At 54.0% G+C, this 20,379-nt stretch overlaps 1 protein-coding gene across 1 annotated transcript; it reads right to left on the bottom strand.

Moving 5' to 3' along the window:
• Nucleotides 1-305: 305 nt before the first annotated feature.
• smad4.2 (SMAD family member 4, gene 2) lies at nt 306-14,780 on the bottom strand. Its single transcript, XM_031891857.1, has 12 exons — nt 14,445-14,780; nt 14,195-14,225; nt 8,585-8,759; nt 7,438-7,458; nt 7,093-7,320; nt 5,886-6,044; nt 5,691-5,795; nt 5,550-5,603; nt 5,288-5,471; nt 3,542-3,710; nt 3,293-3,431; nt 306-1,284 (listed from the first exon to the last, which is right to left on the bottom strand). The coding sequence occupies exons 1-12, from the start codon at nt 14,624-14,626 to the stop codon at nt 1,073-1,075; spliced, it is 1,659 nt and encodes a 552-aa protein (XP_031747717.1). The 5' UTR covers nt 14,627-14,780; the 3' UTR covers nt 306-1,072.
• Nucleotides 14,781-20,379: the final 5,599 nt, after the last annotated feature.

Below are 20,379 nucleotides of genomic sequence, written 5' to 3'. Positions count from 1 at the left end.
GGGGGGCTCTGTGCCCATGAAGGAGAAAGCTGTGAGGGTTGGGGGGCTCTGTGCCCATGAAGGAGAGACCTGTGAGGGTTGGGGGGCTCTGTGCCCATGAAGGAGAAAGCTGTGAGGGTTGGGGGGCTCTGTGCCCATGAGGGAGAGACCTGTGAGGGTTGGGGGGCTCTGTGCCCATGAGGGAGAGACCTGTGAGGGTTGGGGGGCTCTGTGCCCATGAAGGAGAGACCTGTGAGGGTTGGGGGGCTCTGTGCCCATGGAGGAGAGAGCTGTACCCACACACAGAGGGACGGCAGAGTTATAAGTAACAGTACATAAATATTTTATTTAGAATACGTCGGAAGCTATTGGGCAGGTTCTGTATAATGGGAACCCTTTGGGCTGCACACACGGCGCTGCTGTTCGGTAGCACATTTGGCCTGGAAATGATACCACAATACAAAACAAATAAATGTGGTTGCTGCTAAAAAAACAAACAAATCCCAAGCATTGGAAAAGCAGCAAAGGCCACGTGTTAGTACCAATGGGGCGGGAATGGGGGGGCAAAATGGCTGGGGGGGCAGTGAGAGAGGAGCCCAGGCAGAGGGGGGAGGGGGGGGCTGAGGTAGCCACATCATTTTAAACGGCACATTAAAAAAAAGCATTTATACTATCTGCATTTTATTTACCCTTTAAACGCCAGGGAAACAGCTGGGGGGGTGTCCTCCAGGCACCAAAGAGCCAAGTGCTAAATATCAGACCAAAAATAAATCTTCTGACCAAAAAAATAAGGGACATTTAAGCCATAAAAACACAGTTCCTCTCTGTCACCCCAAGGTTCTGCGCCTCGGGGCCCGGATCAGCCCAACTACAGTCCGACGGGTTCCACCCATCAGCGGGAAGATCCAAGGGGAGGTTAGCGGTTCCCCCCGTGCCCAATGGTTCAGCCGAGACCACAAGTCTATAGCAAAGGTTGTTCTTGAGCTAAAAATCTGATGAATCCTGATTGGCTCGTTCTTGGTCACGTCTCACCCGGGCCTTGGAAGCCGGTCTGCCATTGGCTGGCTGACGAGAGCTCGGGGTCTGCCATTGGTTAGTTGACGGAGCTGGGGTCGGCCATTGGCAACGTATGGAGAACTTCATCCAGAAGCTGCAGGGCACGGTGAAGGTGGACCTCTATCCAGCAGGGGGTCTGCTTGATGCTCTGCCGGGGGTAATCGGGGCCCCACCCCTTGACGAAACTCAGGCGCAAGATACAGAGGCGCCGCAGGTCGTCCACCCCGATGCCGGCGGCAGCAGACAGGCCTAGGGAACAACATGGGTTAATCATGGAGACAGAGGTAATTTGAGTTTCAGCAGCTATCTGGTTGCTAGGGTCCCCAATTACCTTAGTAACCAGGGAGTGGTTGGAATGAGAGGCAGGTATATGAATAGGGGAGGGGCTGAATAGAAAGATAAGGAATAAAAAGTAACAATAACAATAAAACTGGAGCCTCACAGAGCAATAGGGTTTGGCTGCCGGGGTCAGTGACCCCCATTTAAAAGTAGGAAAAACTATATGAAATAAATAATGAAGACCAATTGAATAGTTGCTAGGAATAGGACATTCTATAAAGTACTAAAAGTTAACATAAAAGATAAACCAGCCCTTTAATGGCTACTCGCCCATAGTTCTAGGGGTACCCCCCATAAGTACTGAGCAGTATCCCAGCTGCCCTTTAGGCAGAGGGTGACAGTTGGGCACCACTGGTTTAGGCCATCGCCTCTATATGCGTAGATTTTACCCAGGAAACATACATTTAAAGGGGCGGTGACTCATCTTCAAGGTAACTGTTAGTATGTTATAGAACTAAATCAACTTTTCCATTGGTCTTCATTATTTATATTTTAGCGTTTTTGAATTACTCGGCGCCTTCTTCTTCTGCCTCTTTGCAGCTTTCAAATGGGGGTCACTGACCCCGGCAGCCAAACCCTATTGCTCTGTGAGGCTCCAGTTTTATTGTTATTGTTACTTTTTATTCCTTATCTTTCTATTCAGCCCCTCCCCTATTCATATACCCGCCTCTCATTCAAATCACTCCCTGGTTGCTAAGGTAATTTGAGCCCTAGCAACAGTATATCTGACCCCGGCAGCCAAACCCTATTGGTCTGTGAGGCTCCAGTTTTATTGTTATTGTTACTTTTTATTCCTTATCTCTCTATTCAGCCCCTCCCCTATTCATATACCCGCCTCTCATTCAACCCACTCCCTGGTTGCTAAGGTAATTTGAGCCCTAGCAACAGTATATCTGACCCCGGCAGCCAAACCCTATTGCTCTGTGAGGCTCCAGTTTTATTGTTACTTTTTATTCCTTATCTTTCTATTCAGCCCCTCCCCTATTCATATACCCGCCTCTCATTCAACCCACTCCCTGGTTGCTAAGGTAATGTGAACCCTAGCAACCAGATAGCTGCTGAAACTTCAAACTGCAGAGCTGCTGAACAAACAGGGAAATAACTAAAAAACTACAAATAATAAAAAATGAAGACCAATTGCACATTGTTTCGGAATATCACTCTTTACATCATATTAAAAGTTAACTCAAAGGTGAACATCCCCTTTACAAGTATGATGTAGAGAGTAATATTCTAAGACAATTTGCAATTGGTCTTTGTGTTATTTTTAATTATTTCACGTTTTGCTGCAGTTTAAAAGTGCAGCAGTTAGCTGGTTGCTAGGGTTCACCTTACCTTAGCAACCAGGGAGAGGTTTGAATGAGAGGCGGGTATATGAATAGGGGAGGGGCTGAATAGAAAGAAAAGGAATAAAAAGTAACAATAACAATAAAACTGGAGCCTCACAGAGCAATAGGGTTTGGCTGCCGGGGTCAGATATACTGTTACTAGGGCTCAAATTACCTTAGCAACCAGGGAGCTGTTTGAACAAGAGGCTGATATATGAATAGGGGGAGGGACTGAATAGAAAGATAAGGAATAAAAAGTAACAGTAACAATAAAACTGGAGCCTCACAGAGCAATAGGGTTTGGCTGCTGGGGTCAGTGACCCCCATTTGAAAGCTGCAAAGAAGAAGGCAAATAGTCACAAAACTATAAGAAATAAATAATAAAGACCAATTGAAAAGTTGCTTAGAATTGGCCATTCTATAATCTATGTCCCTGCTGTGGTTTCCATTAAAGTCAACGGGGCTGGTAGAAACCCACTTACCTAGCATAGGGGTTCTATGAGCTGCCCAAGGGGGGGCAAATATAGGAAAGAATGGTATAACTAGAGGGCAAATAGGCACCCAACAGCACATTCAGGCGCATTACTTACTGACAGCAGGGGCGATGCCACCCACTGACCCAGGGCCGGGTATTGTGCCGGCCACGGCCGCCGCTTGGGCCGCCGCCGCTGCTTGAGCCGTAGCCGCCTGTTGCTGCATCTGTCGGTGGCACTGACGCAAGTCGAACACCTGCAGGGGGAGAGGGAAATAAAGTTATAGCACGGGGGGGGGGGGTAATCCTGTGCACCCAGATATCCCACAATGCTTTGCACTGGTTAGTAAATAGCAGGGCTCTTTACCTTAATGTAGGCGCCCGGGTAAATCTTGTGCACGGCGTCCCCCGGCGCTCGCCCCGCCTCCCTGTCCAGGTAATAACTCTGCACGAACACCGCGTGGTCACTGAGGCACCTCATCCACACGTCGCCCTCTCCCCGACACTCAAGCTGCACCCCCTTCCCAATGTGAAGTCTGCAAGGGGTTAAATAAACTTTTAGTATGATACAGACAGTGATATCCTTAGACCATTTGCAATTGGTCTTCATTTTAGCCGCTATCTGGTTACTAGGGTCTTGTTTACCTTAACAACCAGGCAGCAGTTGATATATGGAGTGGAGAGGAAGGGAATAGAAAGAGAAGTAATAAAAAGTAACAATAATAATAAAAATGTAAGATCACAGAGCAATAGGTTTCGGCTGCCGGGGTCAGGGACAAACTAAAATTTAATGTAAAGGTGAACCCACGTGCCCAATGGGTTTCTGGGTCAGGGCCGCCATCATGGGGGCACAGTCGGCCCGGGCAATCTTCACTTCATTATGGGCCCTGTTATGCTTATTCAAATCCGATTGGTCGCAACCTTATAAAAGGGCCTGTTTAGCAGAGGAGCCCAAAGTTGCCGCCAAAGAAGACTGTCTTCCGGAGGCACTGTGTATGGGGGCTATTGGGGGCACTGTGTATGGGGGATATTGGGGGCTATTGCGGGCACTGTGTATGGGGATATTGGGGGACACTGTGTATGGGGCTATTGGGGGCACTGTGTATGGGGGCTATTGGGGGCACTGTGTATGGGGGATATTGGGGGACACTGTGTATGGGGGCTATTGGGGGCACTTTGTATGGGGGCTATTGGGGGCACTGTGTATGGGGGATATTGGGGGGCACTTTGTATGGGGGCTATTGGGGGCACTGTGTATGGGGCTATTGGGGCACTGTGTATGGGGGCTATTGGGGGACACTGTGTATGGGGGCTATTGCGGGCACTGTGTATGGGGATATTGGGGGACACTGTGTATGGGATATTGGGGGACACTGTGTATGGGGGCTATTGGGGGGCACTGTGTATGGGGGATATTGGGGGACACTGTGTATGGGGGCTATTGGGGGACACTGTGTATGGGGGCTATTGGGGGCACTGTGTATGGGGGCTATTGGGGGCACTGTGTATGGGGGCTATTGGGGGACACTGTGTATGGGGGCTATTGGGGGCACTGTGTATGGGGGCTATTGGGGGCACTGTGTATGGGGGCTATTGGGGGCACTGTTGGGGGCTGGGGGCTATTGGGGGCACTGTGTATGGGGCTATTGGGGGCACTGTGTATGGGGGCTATTGGGAGCACTGTGTATGTGGAAAAACTGAGGGTCCTGTGTAATGGGGGCCCTTTGTATGGGGGGCAATTGTGGGCCCTGTGTATGGGGGGGCACTGTGTATGGGGAGCAAATGGGGGCCCTGTGTATGTGGAAAAATTGAGGGTCCTGTGAATTGGGGGCAATTGGGGGACACTGTGTATGGGGGGCAATTGGGGGATACTGTGTATGGGGGGCAATTGGGGGATACTGTGTATGGGGGCAATTGGGGGGGGGCCTGGCCAGCATAGCATATGGGGGGCCCTGATACTTTTTATGTCTGTGTGTCCTCTGTATTGCTGGGAGGGGCCATGGGGGGGCCCAGAAAATTTTGTTGTGAGGGGCCCCGTGATTTCTGAAAGTGGCCCTGTTCTGGGTATCCATATATAACGTAGCAACCAACAGTTGTCAGGGAGACTGCTTACCGTGCGCGCTCGCTAGTGTCTGTGCGATGCACGTTAGAAAGCTGGCCAAGGCAAAAACGGTCACCGCCAGAGGGGTCAACGTATCCGTCCACCGTGACCACGGGGCAGTTAGACGGCACTTTAAATATCTCTCCAACCTGAACGTCCATCTCGAAATAGGCAACGGAGCACCAGAACTCTGGGCCTGACACAGAAGGTAACGGGTTAGATGGGAGGTTCAGATGCGGTCTCGCACAGTCGCTGCCCTTCATACGGCCCTCACCTGGGTGGTTCGATACGGGGTGCTGATACTGGGGGGAGCTCTGGTGAAGGGGCCCTGCAGGGGGGGGAAAGATATTTGAAGACACAGGGCAGGAAGGTGGAGGGGCAGGCAAGTAGGAGGAGACGGGAGGGGAAGGCGTACAGTAGTGGTTTGGGTGGTGAAGTGGAGGTTGCTGGTTTCCTCTGCCGTTCTGCTGCCCCCCAGGGCTCGGGGTATATACGGCTGTGCTGCTCCCAGTCCATGAAGCTGGTAAAGAATAGGGACTGTGAGTACAATATATTGTATATATACATCTGCCCCAAACAGGGCAATTCCTGGTAACTGGTATGCACTCACCATGGAAGGGCTGCTTGGGTGGGGAAGGGTAACCATTCTGCTGGGAGTTCTGGCCCGGTGTGGAAGGCGGAGATGTGGATACCATCTGCTGGGGGTGGGATGGAGCTATCTGTAGGAGCCCCTCGCCATGCAGGGGGACAAGGGGGCAACCAGGAGCCACTGGAATGGGGAAACTTGTTTTTAGAACTGAACCCAGAGCTCTAGGTGAGACCTTACCCAGGGATCTATAGGTGGTACCGCTGTCTCTCTCTGCCCCCTGGGGATCTGCTCTGTAGAACCCAGAGCTCTAGGTGAGACCTTACCCAGGGATCTATAAAGCGGTACCGCTGTCTCTCTCTGCCCCCTGGGGATCTGCTCTGTAGAACCCAGAGCTCTAGGTGAGACCTTACCCAGGGATCTATAAAGCGGTACCGCTGTCTCTCTCTGCCCCTTGGGGATCTGCTCTGTAGAACCCAGAGCTCTAGGTGAGACCTTACCCAGGGATCTATAAAGTGGTACCGCTGTCTCTCTCTGCCCCTTGGGGATCTGCTCTGTAGAACCCAGAGCTCTAGGTGAGACCTTACCCAGGGATCTATAAAGCGGTACCGCTGTCTCTCTCTGCCCCCTGGGGATCTGCTCTGTAGAACCCAGAGCTCTAGGTGAGACCTTACCCAGGGATCTATAAAGCGGTACCGCTGTCTCTCTCTGCCCCCTGGGGATCTGCTCTGTAGAACCCAGAGCTCTAGGTGAGACCTTACCCAGGGATCTATAAAGTGGTACCGCTGTCTCTCTCTGCCCCCTGGGGATCTGCTCTGTAGAACCCAGAGCTCTAGGTGAGACCTTACCCAGGGATCTATAAAGCGGTACCGCTGTCTCTCTCTGCCCCCTGGGGATCTGCTCTGTAGAACCCAGAGCTCTAGGTGAGACCTTACCCAGGGATCTATAAAGTGGTACCGCTGTCTCTCTCTGCCCCCTGGGGATCTGCTCTGTAGAACCCAGAGCTCTAGGTGAGACCTTACCCAGGGATCTATAAAGTGGTACCGCTGTCTCTCTCTGCCCCCTGGGGATCTGCTCTGTAGAACCCAGAGCTCTAGGTGAGACCTTACCCAGGGATCTATAAAGTGGTACCGCTGTCTCTCTCTGCCCCCTGGGGATCTGCTCTGTAGAACTGAACCCAGAACCTCTAACTGGTTATGTCGTACAATGAAACATCACCTTACGTACTTACCAGAGGGAGACAGAGGCATGTTGGGATACATGCTGATAGCAGTCTGGGGGCTCTTGGGCAGGGTGAGTGGGGGCAGCGGCTGCCGATAGGGCTCTGACTGAGGCATTGGAGGAAGGGATGCATGTTTGATGGCAGGTGGAAGTTCCTGGGATGTTGGGAGACACGAAGATGCTTCCATTTCACACTCATGGGCATACTCCTCTTTTACTGACCGGCATGGAGTGGTTGCTAAACACAAGCGGAAAAACAGACTAGTGTGAATGAGAAGTCGAGTGAATAAGAAACAAATTAGGGAAAGCTCAGTTGGCTTAGCGTTGGGTGCACATAGAAATACTGGTTACTCACCGGTGCTGGGGATACTCAGACCTGGAACAGAAAGAAAAGCAATGTCAGACTATGAAGGGAAACCAGTTCCTTCTAGCTTGGCCTTTCCATTGGCCTCCCGCTACTGTAGGTACAAAGGGCACCCCCGATCCCAGCAGGACAACCCCCGATCCCAGCAGGACAACCCCCATTCCATGCAGAGCACCCCCATTCCCCACAGGGCACCCAGCAGGGCACCCCCGTTCCCAGCAGGACAACCCCCGTTCCCAGCAGAGCACCCCCGTTCCCAGCAGAGCACCCCCGTTCCCAGCAGAGCACCCCCGTTCCCAGCAGAGCACCCCCGTTCCCCACAGGGCACCCAGCAGGACAACCCCCGATCCCAGCAGGACAACCCCCGATCCCAGCAGGACAACCCCCGATCCCAGAAGGACAACTCCCGATCCCAGCAGAGCATCCCCATTCCTAGCAGAGCACCCCCATTCCCAGCAGGACAACCCCCATTCCCAGCAGAGCACCCCCATTCCCCACAGGGCACCCCTGTTCCCAGCAGGACAACCTCCGTTCCCAGCAGGACAACCCCCGTTACCCACAGGGCACCCCTGTTCTCAGCAGGACAACCCCCATTCCCAGCAGAGCACCCCCATTCCCCACAGGGCACCCAGCAGGGCACCCCCGTTCCCAGCAGGACAACCTCCGTTCCCAGCAGGACAACCCCCGTTCCCAGCAGAGCACCCCCGTTCCCAGCAGAGCACCCCCATTCCCAGCAGAGCACCCCCATTCCCAGCAGAGCACTCCCGTTCCAAGCAGAGCACCTCCGTTCCCAGCAGGACAACCCCCATTCTCAGCAGATCACCCCCGTTCCCAGCAGGACCACCCCCATTCCCAGCAGGGCACCCCCGTTCCCAGCAAGAGCACCCCCGTTCCCAGCAGGACAACCCCCGTTCCCAGCAGAGCACCCCCGGGCCCAGCAGAGAACCCCCGGGCCCAGCAGAGAACCCCCGGGCCCAGCAGGGCACCCCGTTCCCAGCAGGGCACCCCCATTCCCAGCAGGGCACCCCCATTCCCAGCAGGGCACCCCCATTCCCAGCAGGGCACCCCTATTCCCAGCAGGGCACCCCTATTCCCAGCAGGGCACCCCCATTCCCAGCAGGGCACCCCTATTACTCACCAATGCCGGGCGAAACCACCCGCTCATAGTGATAGGGGTTGACGCAGACGCTGTCGTACTTCAGGTCGAAGGCAAACTGGCAGAACTTGACGTGTTTCAGCTCATTCTTGTGCAGGTCCGGCCAGCGCCACAAGCGCGCGTAGATCACGTGCGGGAAACCTTTGCGGCCCGCTACCTGCGATTAAAGGCAAACCAACTTTTAGTATGTTATATGATGATTCTAAACAACTTTTCAATTGGTCTTCATTATTTATTTCTTATAGTTTTTGAATGATTTGCCTTCTACTTGTCAAATGGGGGTCAGTGACCCCGGCAGCCAAACCCTATTGCTCTGTGAGGCTCCAGTTTTATTGTTATTGGTACTTTTTATCCCTTATCTTTCTATTCGGCCCCTCCCCTATTCATATACCAGCCTCTCATTCAAGCCACTCCCTGGTTGCTATGGTAATCTGGACCCTAGCAACCAGATAGCTGCTGAAACGCCAAACTGGAGGACCTGCAGAACAATTATTGAAATAACTAAAAAAAACTTCAAATAAAGACCAATTGCAAAATCTCAGAAAAGTTAACTCAAAGGTGAACCACCCCTTTAAGAGTCTGTTGCAGGGAATGCTGGGAAACACCTCTGTTCTAGAGCAGCTGGGTAAGGAAGATTTATTCATAATAATCCCAAGACCTGTGTGGGAGAGGATGCTGGGAGATGTAGTTGTATAAATTGAGAATCCATCCGACACCGCCCCCCCCCCCAATTCTGTGGTTATGTAAGAATACGGGCAGTGTTGGAGACTCGGAGACATGTGGGGGGAGGTGTGCGAGCTGCGCCTCCTCCCTCTTGTTTATATTAAGCATCTCGTCCCCTCTCGCACTCCTTCCCCTGGAGGCTTCTGAGCAGACAAAACAAACCCCCCCCCCCCAGTAACTGCCAGACAGTGACTCATCAGTACCGGCGGGCTGGCAGCTAATTGCTCAGGAGGGAGAAACTCAGGGTGAGAGCTCTGAGAATAAGTGGGGGAGCACAGCGAGACTCCCAACCTGCAGCCCTTCTACTCGCGTCAAGGTGTCTGGGAGTTGTAGTTTAATGGTAGCAGGGTATTGCTGCTCAGATGAATAGAGAGGAGAGAGGTCAGGAGGTTAATTATATGTGGGGGTGAGTATAAGTGCGCCCCTATCCCCCCCTAACTGGCCTTCAGGCTGGGCCCCCTTAGCCATGAACAAGGTTACAGATATATAGAAACATTGGGGTAACAGTCACCCCGGCTATAGTTCCAGGAGACCCAGGCACCAATAAGCACCACCCCATCCCCCCCTACTGGCTTCGGCTGGGCCCCCTTAGCCCATTAACAAGCGTATTACAGCATTATAGAAACCATTGGGTAACCAGTTCACCCCGCTATAGTTCCAGGGGTACCCAGGGCACAAATAAGCACTCACCCAAATCCCCCCCTAACTGCGCCTTCAGGCTGGGCCCCCTTAGCCCATAACAAGGTTACAGATATATAGAAACATTGGGGGTAACAGTCACCCTGCTATAGTTTCCAGGGGTTACCCAGGGCACAAATAAGCACTCACCCCAAATCCCCCCCTAACTGGCCTTCAGGCTGGGCCCCCCTTAGCCCATAACAAGGTTACAGATATATAGAAAACATTGGGGTAACAGTCACCCCCGCTATAGTTCCAGGGGTACCCAGGGCACAAATAAGCACTCACCCCCAAAATCCCCCCCTAACTGGCCTTCAGGCTGGGCCCCCTTAGCCCATAACAAGGTTACAGATATATAGAAAACATTGGGGTAACAGTCACCCCGCTATAGTTCCAGGGGTACCCAGGGCACAAAATAAGCACTCACCCAAATCCCCCCTAACATGGCCTTCAGGCTGGGGCCCCCTTAGCCCATAAGCAACTAACAAGGTTACAGATATATAGAAACATTGGGGTAAACAGTCACCCCTGCTATAGTTCCAGGGTACTCAGGGCACAAATAAGCACTCACCCCAAATCCCCCCTAACTGGCCTTCAGGGCTGGGCCCCCTTAGCCCATAACAAGGTTACAGATATATAGAAACATTGGGGTAACAGTCACCCCCGCTATAGTTCCAGGGGTACCCAGGGCACAAATAAGCACTCACCCCAAATCCCCCCCTAACTGGCCTTCAGGCTGGGCCCCCTTAGCCCATAACAAGGTTACAGATATATAGAAACATTGGGGTAACAGTCACCCCGCTATAGTTCCAGGGGTACCCAGGGCACAAATAAGCACTCACCCCAAAATCCCCCCCTAGACTGTCCGTTGTAGGGGGAGAAACCAGAGCAATTAATGGCAACAGCCACCGGGCAGGAACAGGTTAATAGGGGAAAGGAATCAGCTGGGGGAGGGGAGCAAGTATTTAAAGGCAAACCATACCCAAACAACAAACTTGTAATAAAGGGAGAGTAAGAAGCACCTATAGTAGCAGTAAGGGATAATAGCCTCTGGGAAGGGACTGGGGCTGTGGGATAGCAGGTATAGTAGGGAGAGATGGTGCCTATAGTAGCAGTGGGGGATAATAGCCTCTGGGAAGGGACTGGGGCTGTGGGATAGCAGGTATAGTAGGGAGAGATGGTGCCTATAGTAGCAGTGGGGGGATAATAGCCTCTGGGAAGGGACTGGGGCTGTGGGATAGCAGGTATAGTAGGGAGAGATGGTGCCTATAGTAACAGTGGGATAATAGCCTCTGGGAAGGGACTGGGGCTGTGGGATAGCAGGTATAGTAGGAGAGATGGTGCCTATAGTAGCAGTGGGGGGATAATAGCCTCTGGGAAGGGAAGCAGGTATAGTAGGGAGAGATGGTGCCTATAGTAGCAGTGGGGGGATAATAGCCTCTGGGAAGGGACTGGGGCTGTGGGATAGCAGGTATAGTAGGGAGAGATGGTGCCTATAGTAGCAGTGGGGGGATAATAGCCTCTGGGAAGGGACTGGGGCTGTGGGATAGCAGGTATAGTAGGGAGAGATGGTGCCTATAGTAGCAGTGGGATAATAGCCTCTGGGAAGGGACTGGGGCTGTGGGATAGCAGGTATAGTAGGGAGAGATGGTGCCTATAGTAGCAGTGGGGGGATAATAGCCTCTGGGAAGGGACTGGGGCTGTGGGATAGCAGGTATAGTAGGGAGAGATGGTGCCTATAGTAGCAGTGGGGGGATAATAGCCTCTGGGAAGGGACTGGGGCTGTGGGATAGCAGGTATAGTAGGGAGAGATGGTGCCTATAGTAGCAGTGGGGGGATAATAGCCTCTGGGAAGGGACTGGGGCTGTGGGATAGCAGGTATAGTAGGGAGAGATGGTGCCTATAGTAGCAGTGGGGGGATAATAGCCTCTGGGAAGGGACTGGGCTGTGGGATAGCAGGTATAGTAGGGAGAGATGGTGCCTATAGTAGCAGTGGGGATAATAGCCTCTGGGAAGGGACTGGGGCTGTGGGATAGCAGGTATTAGTAGGGAGAGATGGTTGCCTATAGTAGCAGTGGCGGGGATAATAGCCTCTGGGAAGGGACTGGGGCTGTGGGATAGCAGGTATAGTAGGGAGAGATGGTGCCTATAGTAGCAGTGGGGGGATAATAGCCTCTGGGAAGGACTGGGGCTGTGGGATAGCAGGTATAGTAGGGAGAGATGGTGCCTATAGTAGCAGTGGGATAATAGCCTCTGGGAAGGACTGGGGCTGTGGGATAGCAGGTATAGTAGGGAGAGATGGTGCCTATAAGTAGCAGTGGGGATAATAGCCTCTGGGAAGGGACTGGGGCGTGGGATAAGCAGGTATAGTAGGAGAGATGGTGCCTTATAGTAGCAGTGGGGGATAATAGCCTCTGGGAAGGGACTGGGGCTGTGGGATAGCAGTATAGTAGGGAGAGATGGTGCCTATAAGTAGCAGTGGGGGATAATAGCCTCTGGGAAGGGACTGGGGCTGTGGGATAGCAGGTATAGTAGGGAGAGATGGTGCCTATAGTAGCAGTGGGGGGATTAATAGCCTCTGGGAAGGGACTGGGGCTGTGGGATAGCAGGTATAGTAGGGAGAGATGGTGCCTATAGTAGCAGTGGGGGGATAATAGCCTCTGGGAAGGGACTGGGGCTGTGGGATAGCAGGTATAGTAGGGAGAGATGGTGCCTATAGTAGCAGTGGGGGATAATAGCCTCTGGGAAGGGACTGGGGCTGTGGGATAGCAGGTATAGTAGGGAGAGATGGTGCCTATAGTAGCAGTGGGGGGATAATAGCCTCTGGAAGGGACTGGGGCTGTGGGATAGCAGGTTATAGTAGGGAGAGATGTGCCTATAGTAGCAGTGGGATAATAGCCTCTGGGAAGGGACTGGGGCTGTGGGATAGCAGGTATAGTAGGGAGAGATGGTGCCTATAGTAGCAGTGCGGGGATAATAGCCTCTGGGAAGGGACTGGGGCTGTGGGATAGCAGGTATAGTAGGGAGAGATGGTGCCTATAGTAGCAGTGGGGGATAATAGCCTCTGGGAAGGGACTGGGGCTGTGGGATAGCAGGTATAGTAGGGAGAGATGGTGCCTATAGTAGCAGTGGGGATAATAGCCTCTGGGAAGGGACTGGGGCTGTGGATAGCAGGTATAGTAGGGAAGAGATGGTGCCTATAGTAGCAGTGGGAATAATAGCCTCTGGGAAGGGACTGGGGCTGTGGGATAGCAGGTATAGTAGGAGAGATGGTGCCTATAGTAGCAGTGGGGGGATAATAGCCTCTGGGAAGGGACTGGGGCTGTGGGATAGCAGGTATAGTAGGGAGAGATGGTGCCTATAGTAGCAGTGGGATAATAGCCTCTGGGAAGGGACTGGGGCTGTGGGATAGCAGGTATAGTAGGGAGAGATGGTGCCTATAGTAGCAGTGGGATAATAGCCTCTGGGAAGGGACTGGGGCTGTGGGATAGCAGGTATAGTAGGGAGAGATGGTGCCTATAGTAGCAGTGGGATAATAGCCTCTGGGAAGGGACTGGGGCTGTGGGATAGCAGGTATAGTAGGGAGAGATGGTGCCTATAGTAGCAGTGGGATAATAGCCTCTGGGAAGGGACTGGGGCTGTGGGATAGCAGGGTATAGTAGGAGAGATGGTGCCTATAGTAGCAGTGGGGGATAATAGCCTCTGGGAAGGACTGGGGCTGTGGGATAGCAGGTATAATAGGGAGAGATGGTGCCTATAGTAGCAGTGGGGGGATAATAGCCTCTGGGAAGGGACTGGGGCTGTTGGGATAGCAGGTATAGTAGGGAGAGATGGTGCCTATAGTAGCAGTGGGATAACAGCCTCTGGGAAGGGACTGGGGCTGTGGGATAGCAGGTATAGTAGGGAGAGATGGTGCCTATAGTAGCAGTGGGGGGATAATAGCCTCTGGGAAGGGACTGGGGCTGTGGGATAGCAGGTATAATAGGGAGAGATGGTGCCTATAGTAGCAGTGGGTGTGTGCCACAGAGCTTACAATCTAGTACCAGAGGGAGCCCAATCTGCCCAGTACAAGGGATGATTCCCTGCAGGTTATTGGATGCTAAGCAGGGAGGGGGTAGGGGGGCAAAGGAATTCAGTGTGGGGATAAATGGAGTTGGGGGGGGGGGGGGTGGGACAAGTACAAATAAATACAATGAGGGGCACAGACCACACAGGGGGGCAGCTGTGCAGACAGTGAGAGGCACATATGTACAGAAATGGGTACCCCCCCGCCCCCACTACAGTACCCCCCATATATTGCCCGTGGGCTCCGGACATCACCAATACTAGGCTTTACTTGCCCTTTACCCACTACAGGTAGTAACGGTGCTTGTAGTTTCAGAGCAGCTTGGGGTTCAGCTTGTGAACTACAACTCCCAGCATGCCCCTCAGCCAGCACAGCTAGAGCCTGTGAGAGGATGCTGGGAGCTGTAGTACAACAAGAGCAGGATATCCCTTTTTTAGAGTGTAAGCTCTTGTTACCGAGCTCCTTACCCCTTCGGACAAGCCTTCCCCGTAGATCTCCTCATCCCCACACACGCCGGGCACTCGGTGCAGGGCCAGCTCCAGGCTGGCAAACGCCATCTTTCCCCCTTAGTTTTACACCTCCATGGGGGGGGGGGGGGTTTATTGGCCGCCCGAACCAAACGCTGGTTCCTGGTACAAAAAGCCGGAGCGTGCTCAGTGGCGCAGGTAAATACCCAGCATGGGTCTCAGGTGCAGCTCATCTCCCTTGTTAACCCTTAGCAGGCTAAGGCTGAGATTACTACTAGGGGTAATTAATCCCAATTAAGAGCCATAAAGCTGCCCTGCCTCTGCACACATGCTGCTTAGCCACTCATTTAAATGCATGTTACATGGCTGCCCACTAACCAGTGTAGCCTGCAGCATGCATAGAAATGATAATTAAACCCCCCTGGCACCCCACAGCCCTCATCTGCAAAATGAATTTGACCAATCAGCAGCCCCCATATCTATAGCTGCTGCTCTGGGGGGTCCCGCTGTGGGGCCCTTGCCCCTAGTTACACCCTGATGCTTACAGGCTGCAGCATCATACACAGAGTGCCAGCTTGTGCCCCAATGCCACCCCTTTGCCCTCTCTGAATGCCAGCAGCTAGGGGAGAGTCAGGGTAAGCCCAAAGGGGCATTAGTGGGGTACAAGCAGCACCCCCTGCCTAACCGGGGGAATGAGAGCAGCCCAGAAGGGACAAACAACCTGAGCTGTGGGTTATTAGAATCCGATTACTGGGCCTCAAGTGGGACAAACAGTGGTACCAAAGCCACTAATATATATATTGGTATTGGGAGTCAGAGAGTGCAGGGGTGTTAGGGAGAGACAGAGAGCACAGAGATGGCAGGGGAGTCAGAGAACACAGAGATGGCAGGGGAGTCAGAGAGCACAGAGATGGCAGGAGAGTCAGAGAGCACAGAGATGACAGGGGAGTCAGAGAGCACAGAGATGGCAGGAGAGTCAGAGAGCACAGAGATGGCAAGGAGAGTCGGAGAGCACAGAGATGACAGGGGAGTCAGAGAGCACAGAGATGGCAAGGAGAGTCGGAGAGCACAGAGATGACAGGGGAGTCAGAGAGCACAGAGATGGCAAGGAGAGTCGGAGAGCACAGAGATGACAGGAGAGTCAGAGAGCACAGAGATGGCAGGAGAGTCAGAGAGCACAGAGATGACAGGGGAGTCAGAGAGCACAGAGATGGCAGGAGAGTCAGAGAGCACAGAGATGGCAGGAGAGTCAGAGAGCACAGAGATGACAGGGGAGTCAGAGAGCACAGAGATGACAGGGGAGTCAGAGAGCACAGAGAAGGCAGGGGAGTCAGAGAGCACAGAGATGACAGGGGAGTCAGAGAGCACAGAGATGACAGGGGAGTCAGAGAGCACAGAGAAGGCAGGAGAGTCAGAGAGCACAGAGATGACAGGGGAGTCAGAGAGCACAGAGAAGGCAGGAGAGTCAGAGAGCACAGAGATGGCAAGGAGAGTCGGAGAGCACAGAGATGACAGGGGAGTCAGAGAGCACAGAGATGACAGGGGAGTCAGAGAGCACAGAGATGACAGGGGAGTCAGAGAGCACAGAGAAGGCAGGAGAGTCAGAGAGCACAGAGATGACAGGGGAGTCAGAGAGCACAGAGAAGGCAGGAGAGTCAGAGAGCACAGAGATGGCAAGGAGAGTCGGAGAGCACAGAGATGACAGGGGAGTCAGAGAGCACAGAGAAGGCAGGGGAGTCAGAGAGCACAGAGATGACAGGGGAGTCAGAGAGCACAGAGATGACAGGGGAGTCAGAGAGCACAGAGATGGCAGGAGAGTCAGAGAGCACAGAGATGGCAAGGAGAGTCGGAGAGCACAGAGATGACAGGGGAGTCAGAGAGCACAGAGAAGGCAGAGAGCACAGAGATGGAAGGAGAGTCAGAGAGCACAGAGATGGCAGGAGAGTCAGAGAGCACAGAGATGACAGGGGAGTCAGAGAGCACAGAGAAGGCAGGGGAGTCAGAGAGCACAGAGATGACAGGGGAGTCAGAGAGCACAGAGATGGCAGGAGAGTCAGAGAGCACAGAGATGGCAAGGAGAGTCGGAGAGCACAGAGATGACAGGGGAGTCAGAGAGCACAGAGATGGCAGGAGAGTCAGAGAGCACAGAGATGGCAAGGAGAGTCGGGGAGCACAGAGATGACAGGGGAGTCAGAGAGCACAGAGAAGGCAGGGGAGTCAGAGAGCACAGAGATGGCAGGGAAAGTGAAAGAGCACGGAGATGACAGGGGAGTCAGAGAGCACAGAGATGACAGGGGAGTCAGAGAGCACAGAGATGACAGGGGAGTCAGAGAGCACAGAGATGACAGGGGAGTCAGAGAGCACAGAGATGGCAGGAGAGTCAGAGAGCACAGAGATGGCAAGGAGAGTCGGAGAGCACAGAGATGACAGGGGAGTCAGAGAGCACAGAGAAGGCAGGGAAAGTGAAAGAGCACGGAGATGGCAGGGAGAGTCAGAGAGCACAGAGATGGCAGGGAGAAAGCACAGAGATGGCAGGGAGAGTCAGAGAGCACAGAGATGGCAGGGAGAAAGCACAGAGATGGCAGGGAGAGTCAGAGAGCACAGAGATGGCAGGGAGAAAGCACAGAGATGGCAGGGAGAGTGAAAGAGCACAGAAATGACAGGAAAGTTAGAGAGCACAGAGATGAAAGGGAAAGTGAAAGAGCACAGAGATGACAGGGGAGTTAGAGAGCACAGAGATGGCAGGGAGATTATGGAGAATGAGACACAACATAGATGGCAGGGAGAGTAAGAGGCAACAGAGGTAGGAGGGAGAGAGCACAGAGACAGCAGGGAGAGTCAGAGAGCACAGAGGAAGCAGGGAGAGAGCACAGAGACGGAAGGGAGAGTCAGAGAGCACAGAGACGGAAGGGAGAGTCAGAGAGCACAGAGACGGAAGGGAGAGTCAGAGAGCACAGAGACGGAAGGGAGAGTCAGAGAGCACAGAGACGGAAGGGAGAGTCAGAGAGCACAGAGACGGCAGTGGAGTCAGAGAGCACAGAGACGGAAGGGAGAGTCAGAGAGCACAGAGACGGAAGGGAGAGTCAGAGAGCACAGAGACGGAAGGGAGAGTCAGAGAGCACAGAGACGGAAGGGAGAGTCAGAGAGCACAGAGCAGACAGAGGGCACAGGGCAGTGTGTATGTATAATGTCTGGTTACTCACGTTTCTGGCAGCTTCTCACCCTCAGTTTCTATTATGAGGAACCCTGAATGATCATCTTCAGCCAGCAGCTCCGAGACTGTCCCCACCGTAGGTCTCTCCTATTCCCCCTGTGCTACCCCTCATATCTCTCTATGGGTACCACTCTCACCATCGCTATTGGCCTCCTCACTCTCTCCTAATAGGTACTGGGCCCTCAGCCTTCAGCTATAGGTACTGGGCCCTCAGCCTACCCCTATAGGTACTGGGCCCTCAGCCTACCCCTATAGGTACTGGGCCCTCAGCCTACCCCTATAGGTACTGGGCCCTCAGCCTACCCCTATAGGTACTGGGCCCTCAGCCTCCACCTATAGCTACTGGGCCCTCAGCCTACCCCTATAGGTACTGGGCCCTCAGCCTACCCCTATAGGTACTGGGCCCTCAGCCTACCCCTATAGGTACTGGGCCCTCAGCCTCCACCTATAGCTACTGGGCCCTCAGCCTACCCCTATAGGTACTGGGCCCTCAGCCTCCACCTATAGCTACTGGGCCCTCAGCCTACCCCTATAGGTACTGGGCCCTCAGCCTACCCCTATAGGTACTGGGCCCTCAGCCTACCCCTATAGGTACTGGGCCCTCAGCCTACCCGTATAGGTACTGGGCCCTCAGCCTCCACCTATAGCTACTGGGCCCTCAGCCTACCCCTATAGCTACTGGGCCCTCAGCCTACCCCTATAGGTACTGAGCCCTCAGCCTTCAGCTATAGGTACTGGGCCCTCAGCCTCCTCCTATAGCTACTGGGCCCTCAGCCTCCACCTATAGCTACTGGGCCCTCCGCCTCCACCTATAGCTACTGGGCCCTCAGCCTCCACCTATAGGTACTGGGCCCTCAGCCTACCCCTATAGCTACTGGGCCCTCAGCCTCCACCTATAGCTACTGGGCCCTCCGCCTCCACCTATAGCTACTGGGCCCTCAGCCTCCACCTATAGCTACTGGGCCCTCAGCCTCCACCTATAGGTACTGGGCCCTCAGCCTCCACCTATAGCTACTGGGCCCTCACTGTCTCCTTACAGATTATGGGCCCTCAGTCTGTCTCTGACCTGTGCCCACAGATACCCAGCTCCTTATTCCCCACCAACAGATATCTGACTCTCCATGTAACAGATCTGCCCCTCACTCCCCCCCACTGTGGTTACTCTGCCTCTCACTCACTCTCTCACTGCTGCCTGTCCCCTCACTCACACTCACACTCTCTCACTGCTGCCTGTCCCCTCACTCACACTCTCTCACTGCTGCCTGTCCCCTCACTCACACTCTCTCACTGCTGCCTGTCCCCTTACTCACACTCTCTCACTGCTGCCTGTCCCCTCACTCACACTCTCTCACTGCTGCCTGTCCCCTCACTCACACTCTCTCACTGCTGCCTGTCCCCTCACTCACACTCTCACTCTCTCACTGCTGCCTGTCCCCTCACTCACACTCTCACTCTCACTGCTGCCTGTCCCCTCACTCACACTCTCACTCTCACTGCTGCCTGTCCCCTCACTCACACTCTCACTCTCACTGCTGCCTGTCCCCTCACTCACACTCTCTCACTGCTGCCTGTCCCCTCACTCACACTCACACTCTCTCACTGCTGCCTGTCCCCTCACTCTCTCAGTCCCTGACTCTCTCAGTAACTAACTCTCTCTTCTCCCTCACTCTAACCCAGTCCCAGACTGTCTCTTCTGCCTCACACTCTAACCCAGTCTGTCTCTTCTGCCTCACACTCTAACCCAGTCTGTCTCTTCTGCCTCACACTCTAACCCAGTCTGTCTCTTCTGCCTCACACTCTAACCCAGTCTGTCTCTTCTCCCCTACACTCTAACCCAGTCTGTCTCTTCTCCCCTACACTCTAACCCAGTCTGTCTCTTCTCCCCTACACTCTATCACACTCTCTCTCCCTCACACCTTGGCTCCTCCCACACAGAGCCCGGGCCGCGCTGTAACAATAGGTGAAGCCGGTCCCCGAGTCAGTCGCTTTCCTGGAAGCATTAGCCAATCACGGCACGGCTTTTATTAGTTGGCCCCGCCCTCAGCCAATCACAAAGCTCGTACCTTGCGAAGCTGTTTTTGCCAGACGCGCACAGACTTGTTTACTTTGGCTCCGGAGCGGTGTGTGCCGCGCTGTAACTGGGGGGGGGGGGGGCTGGGAGCGGGCTCACTGACTGGCATTGCCGTAAACACGGGTGCAGCGAGGGGCCCTGTGCTGAGAGGGATATGGGGAAAGGAATTCCCTTATCCGGGGTGGGTGTAAGGGCTTGGCGCTACAAACAGGCCGGGGCACTGGGACTGGCCCCCCCTCTGCCTGGGGTATAGGGACAGCCCCCCCTCTGCCTGGGGTATAGGGACTGGCCCCCCCTCTGCCTGGGGTATAGGGACAGCCCCCCCTCTGCCTGGGGTATAGGGACTGGCCCCCCTCTGCCTGGGGTATAGGGACTGGCCCCCCTCTGCCTGGGGTATAGGGACTGGCCCCCCTCTGCCTGGGGTATAGGGACTGGCCCCCCCTCTGCCTGGGGTATAGGGACTGGCCCCCCCTCTGCCTGGGGTATAGGGACTGGCCCCCCCTCTGCCTGGGGTATAGGGACTGGCCCCCCCTCTGCCTGGGGTATAGGGACTGGCCC

Source organism: Xenopus tropicalis, chromosome 8 (assembly GCF_000004195.4).
Source record: "Xenopus tropicalis strain Nigerian chromosome 8, UCB_Xtro_10.0, whole genome shotgun sequence".
In the NCBI taxonomy this organism is placed as follows: Eukaryota; Metazoa; Chordata; class Amphibia; order Anura; family Pipidae; genus Xenopus; species Xenopus tropicalis.
This window is presented reverse-complemented; position numbering and strand designations above follow the sequence as displayed.

Excerpts from the sequence above, each read along its gene's own strand:
- smad4.2 (XM_031891857.1), bottom strand. The coding sequence starts at position 14,626 with ATGGCGTTTGCCAGCCTGGAGCTGGCCCTGCACCGAGTGCCCGGCGTG. Across the intron at positions 7,459-8,584 it reads GGTGGTTTCGCCCGGCATTG|GTCTGAGTATCCCCAGCACC; the intron begins GTGAGTAATAGG and ends TTTCTGTTCCAG. Across the intron at positions 1,285-3,292 it reads TGGCATCGCCCCTGCTGTCA|GCCTGTCTGCTGCCGCCGGC; the intron begins GTAAGTAATGCG and ends GTTGTTCCCTAG.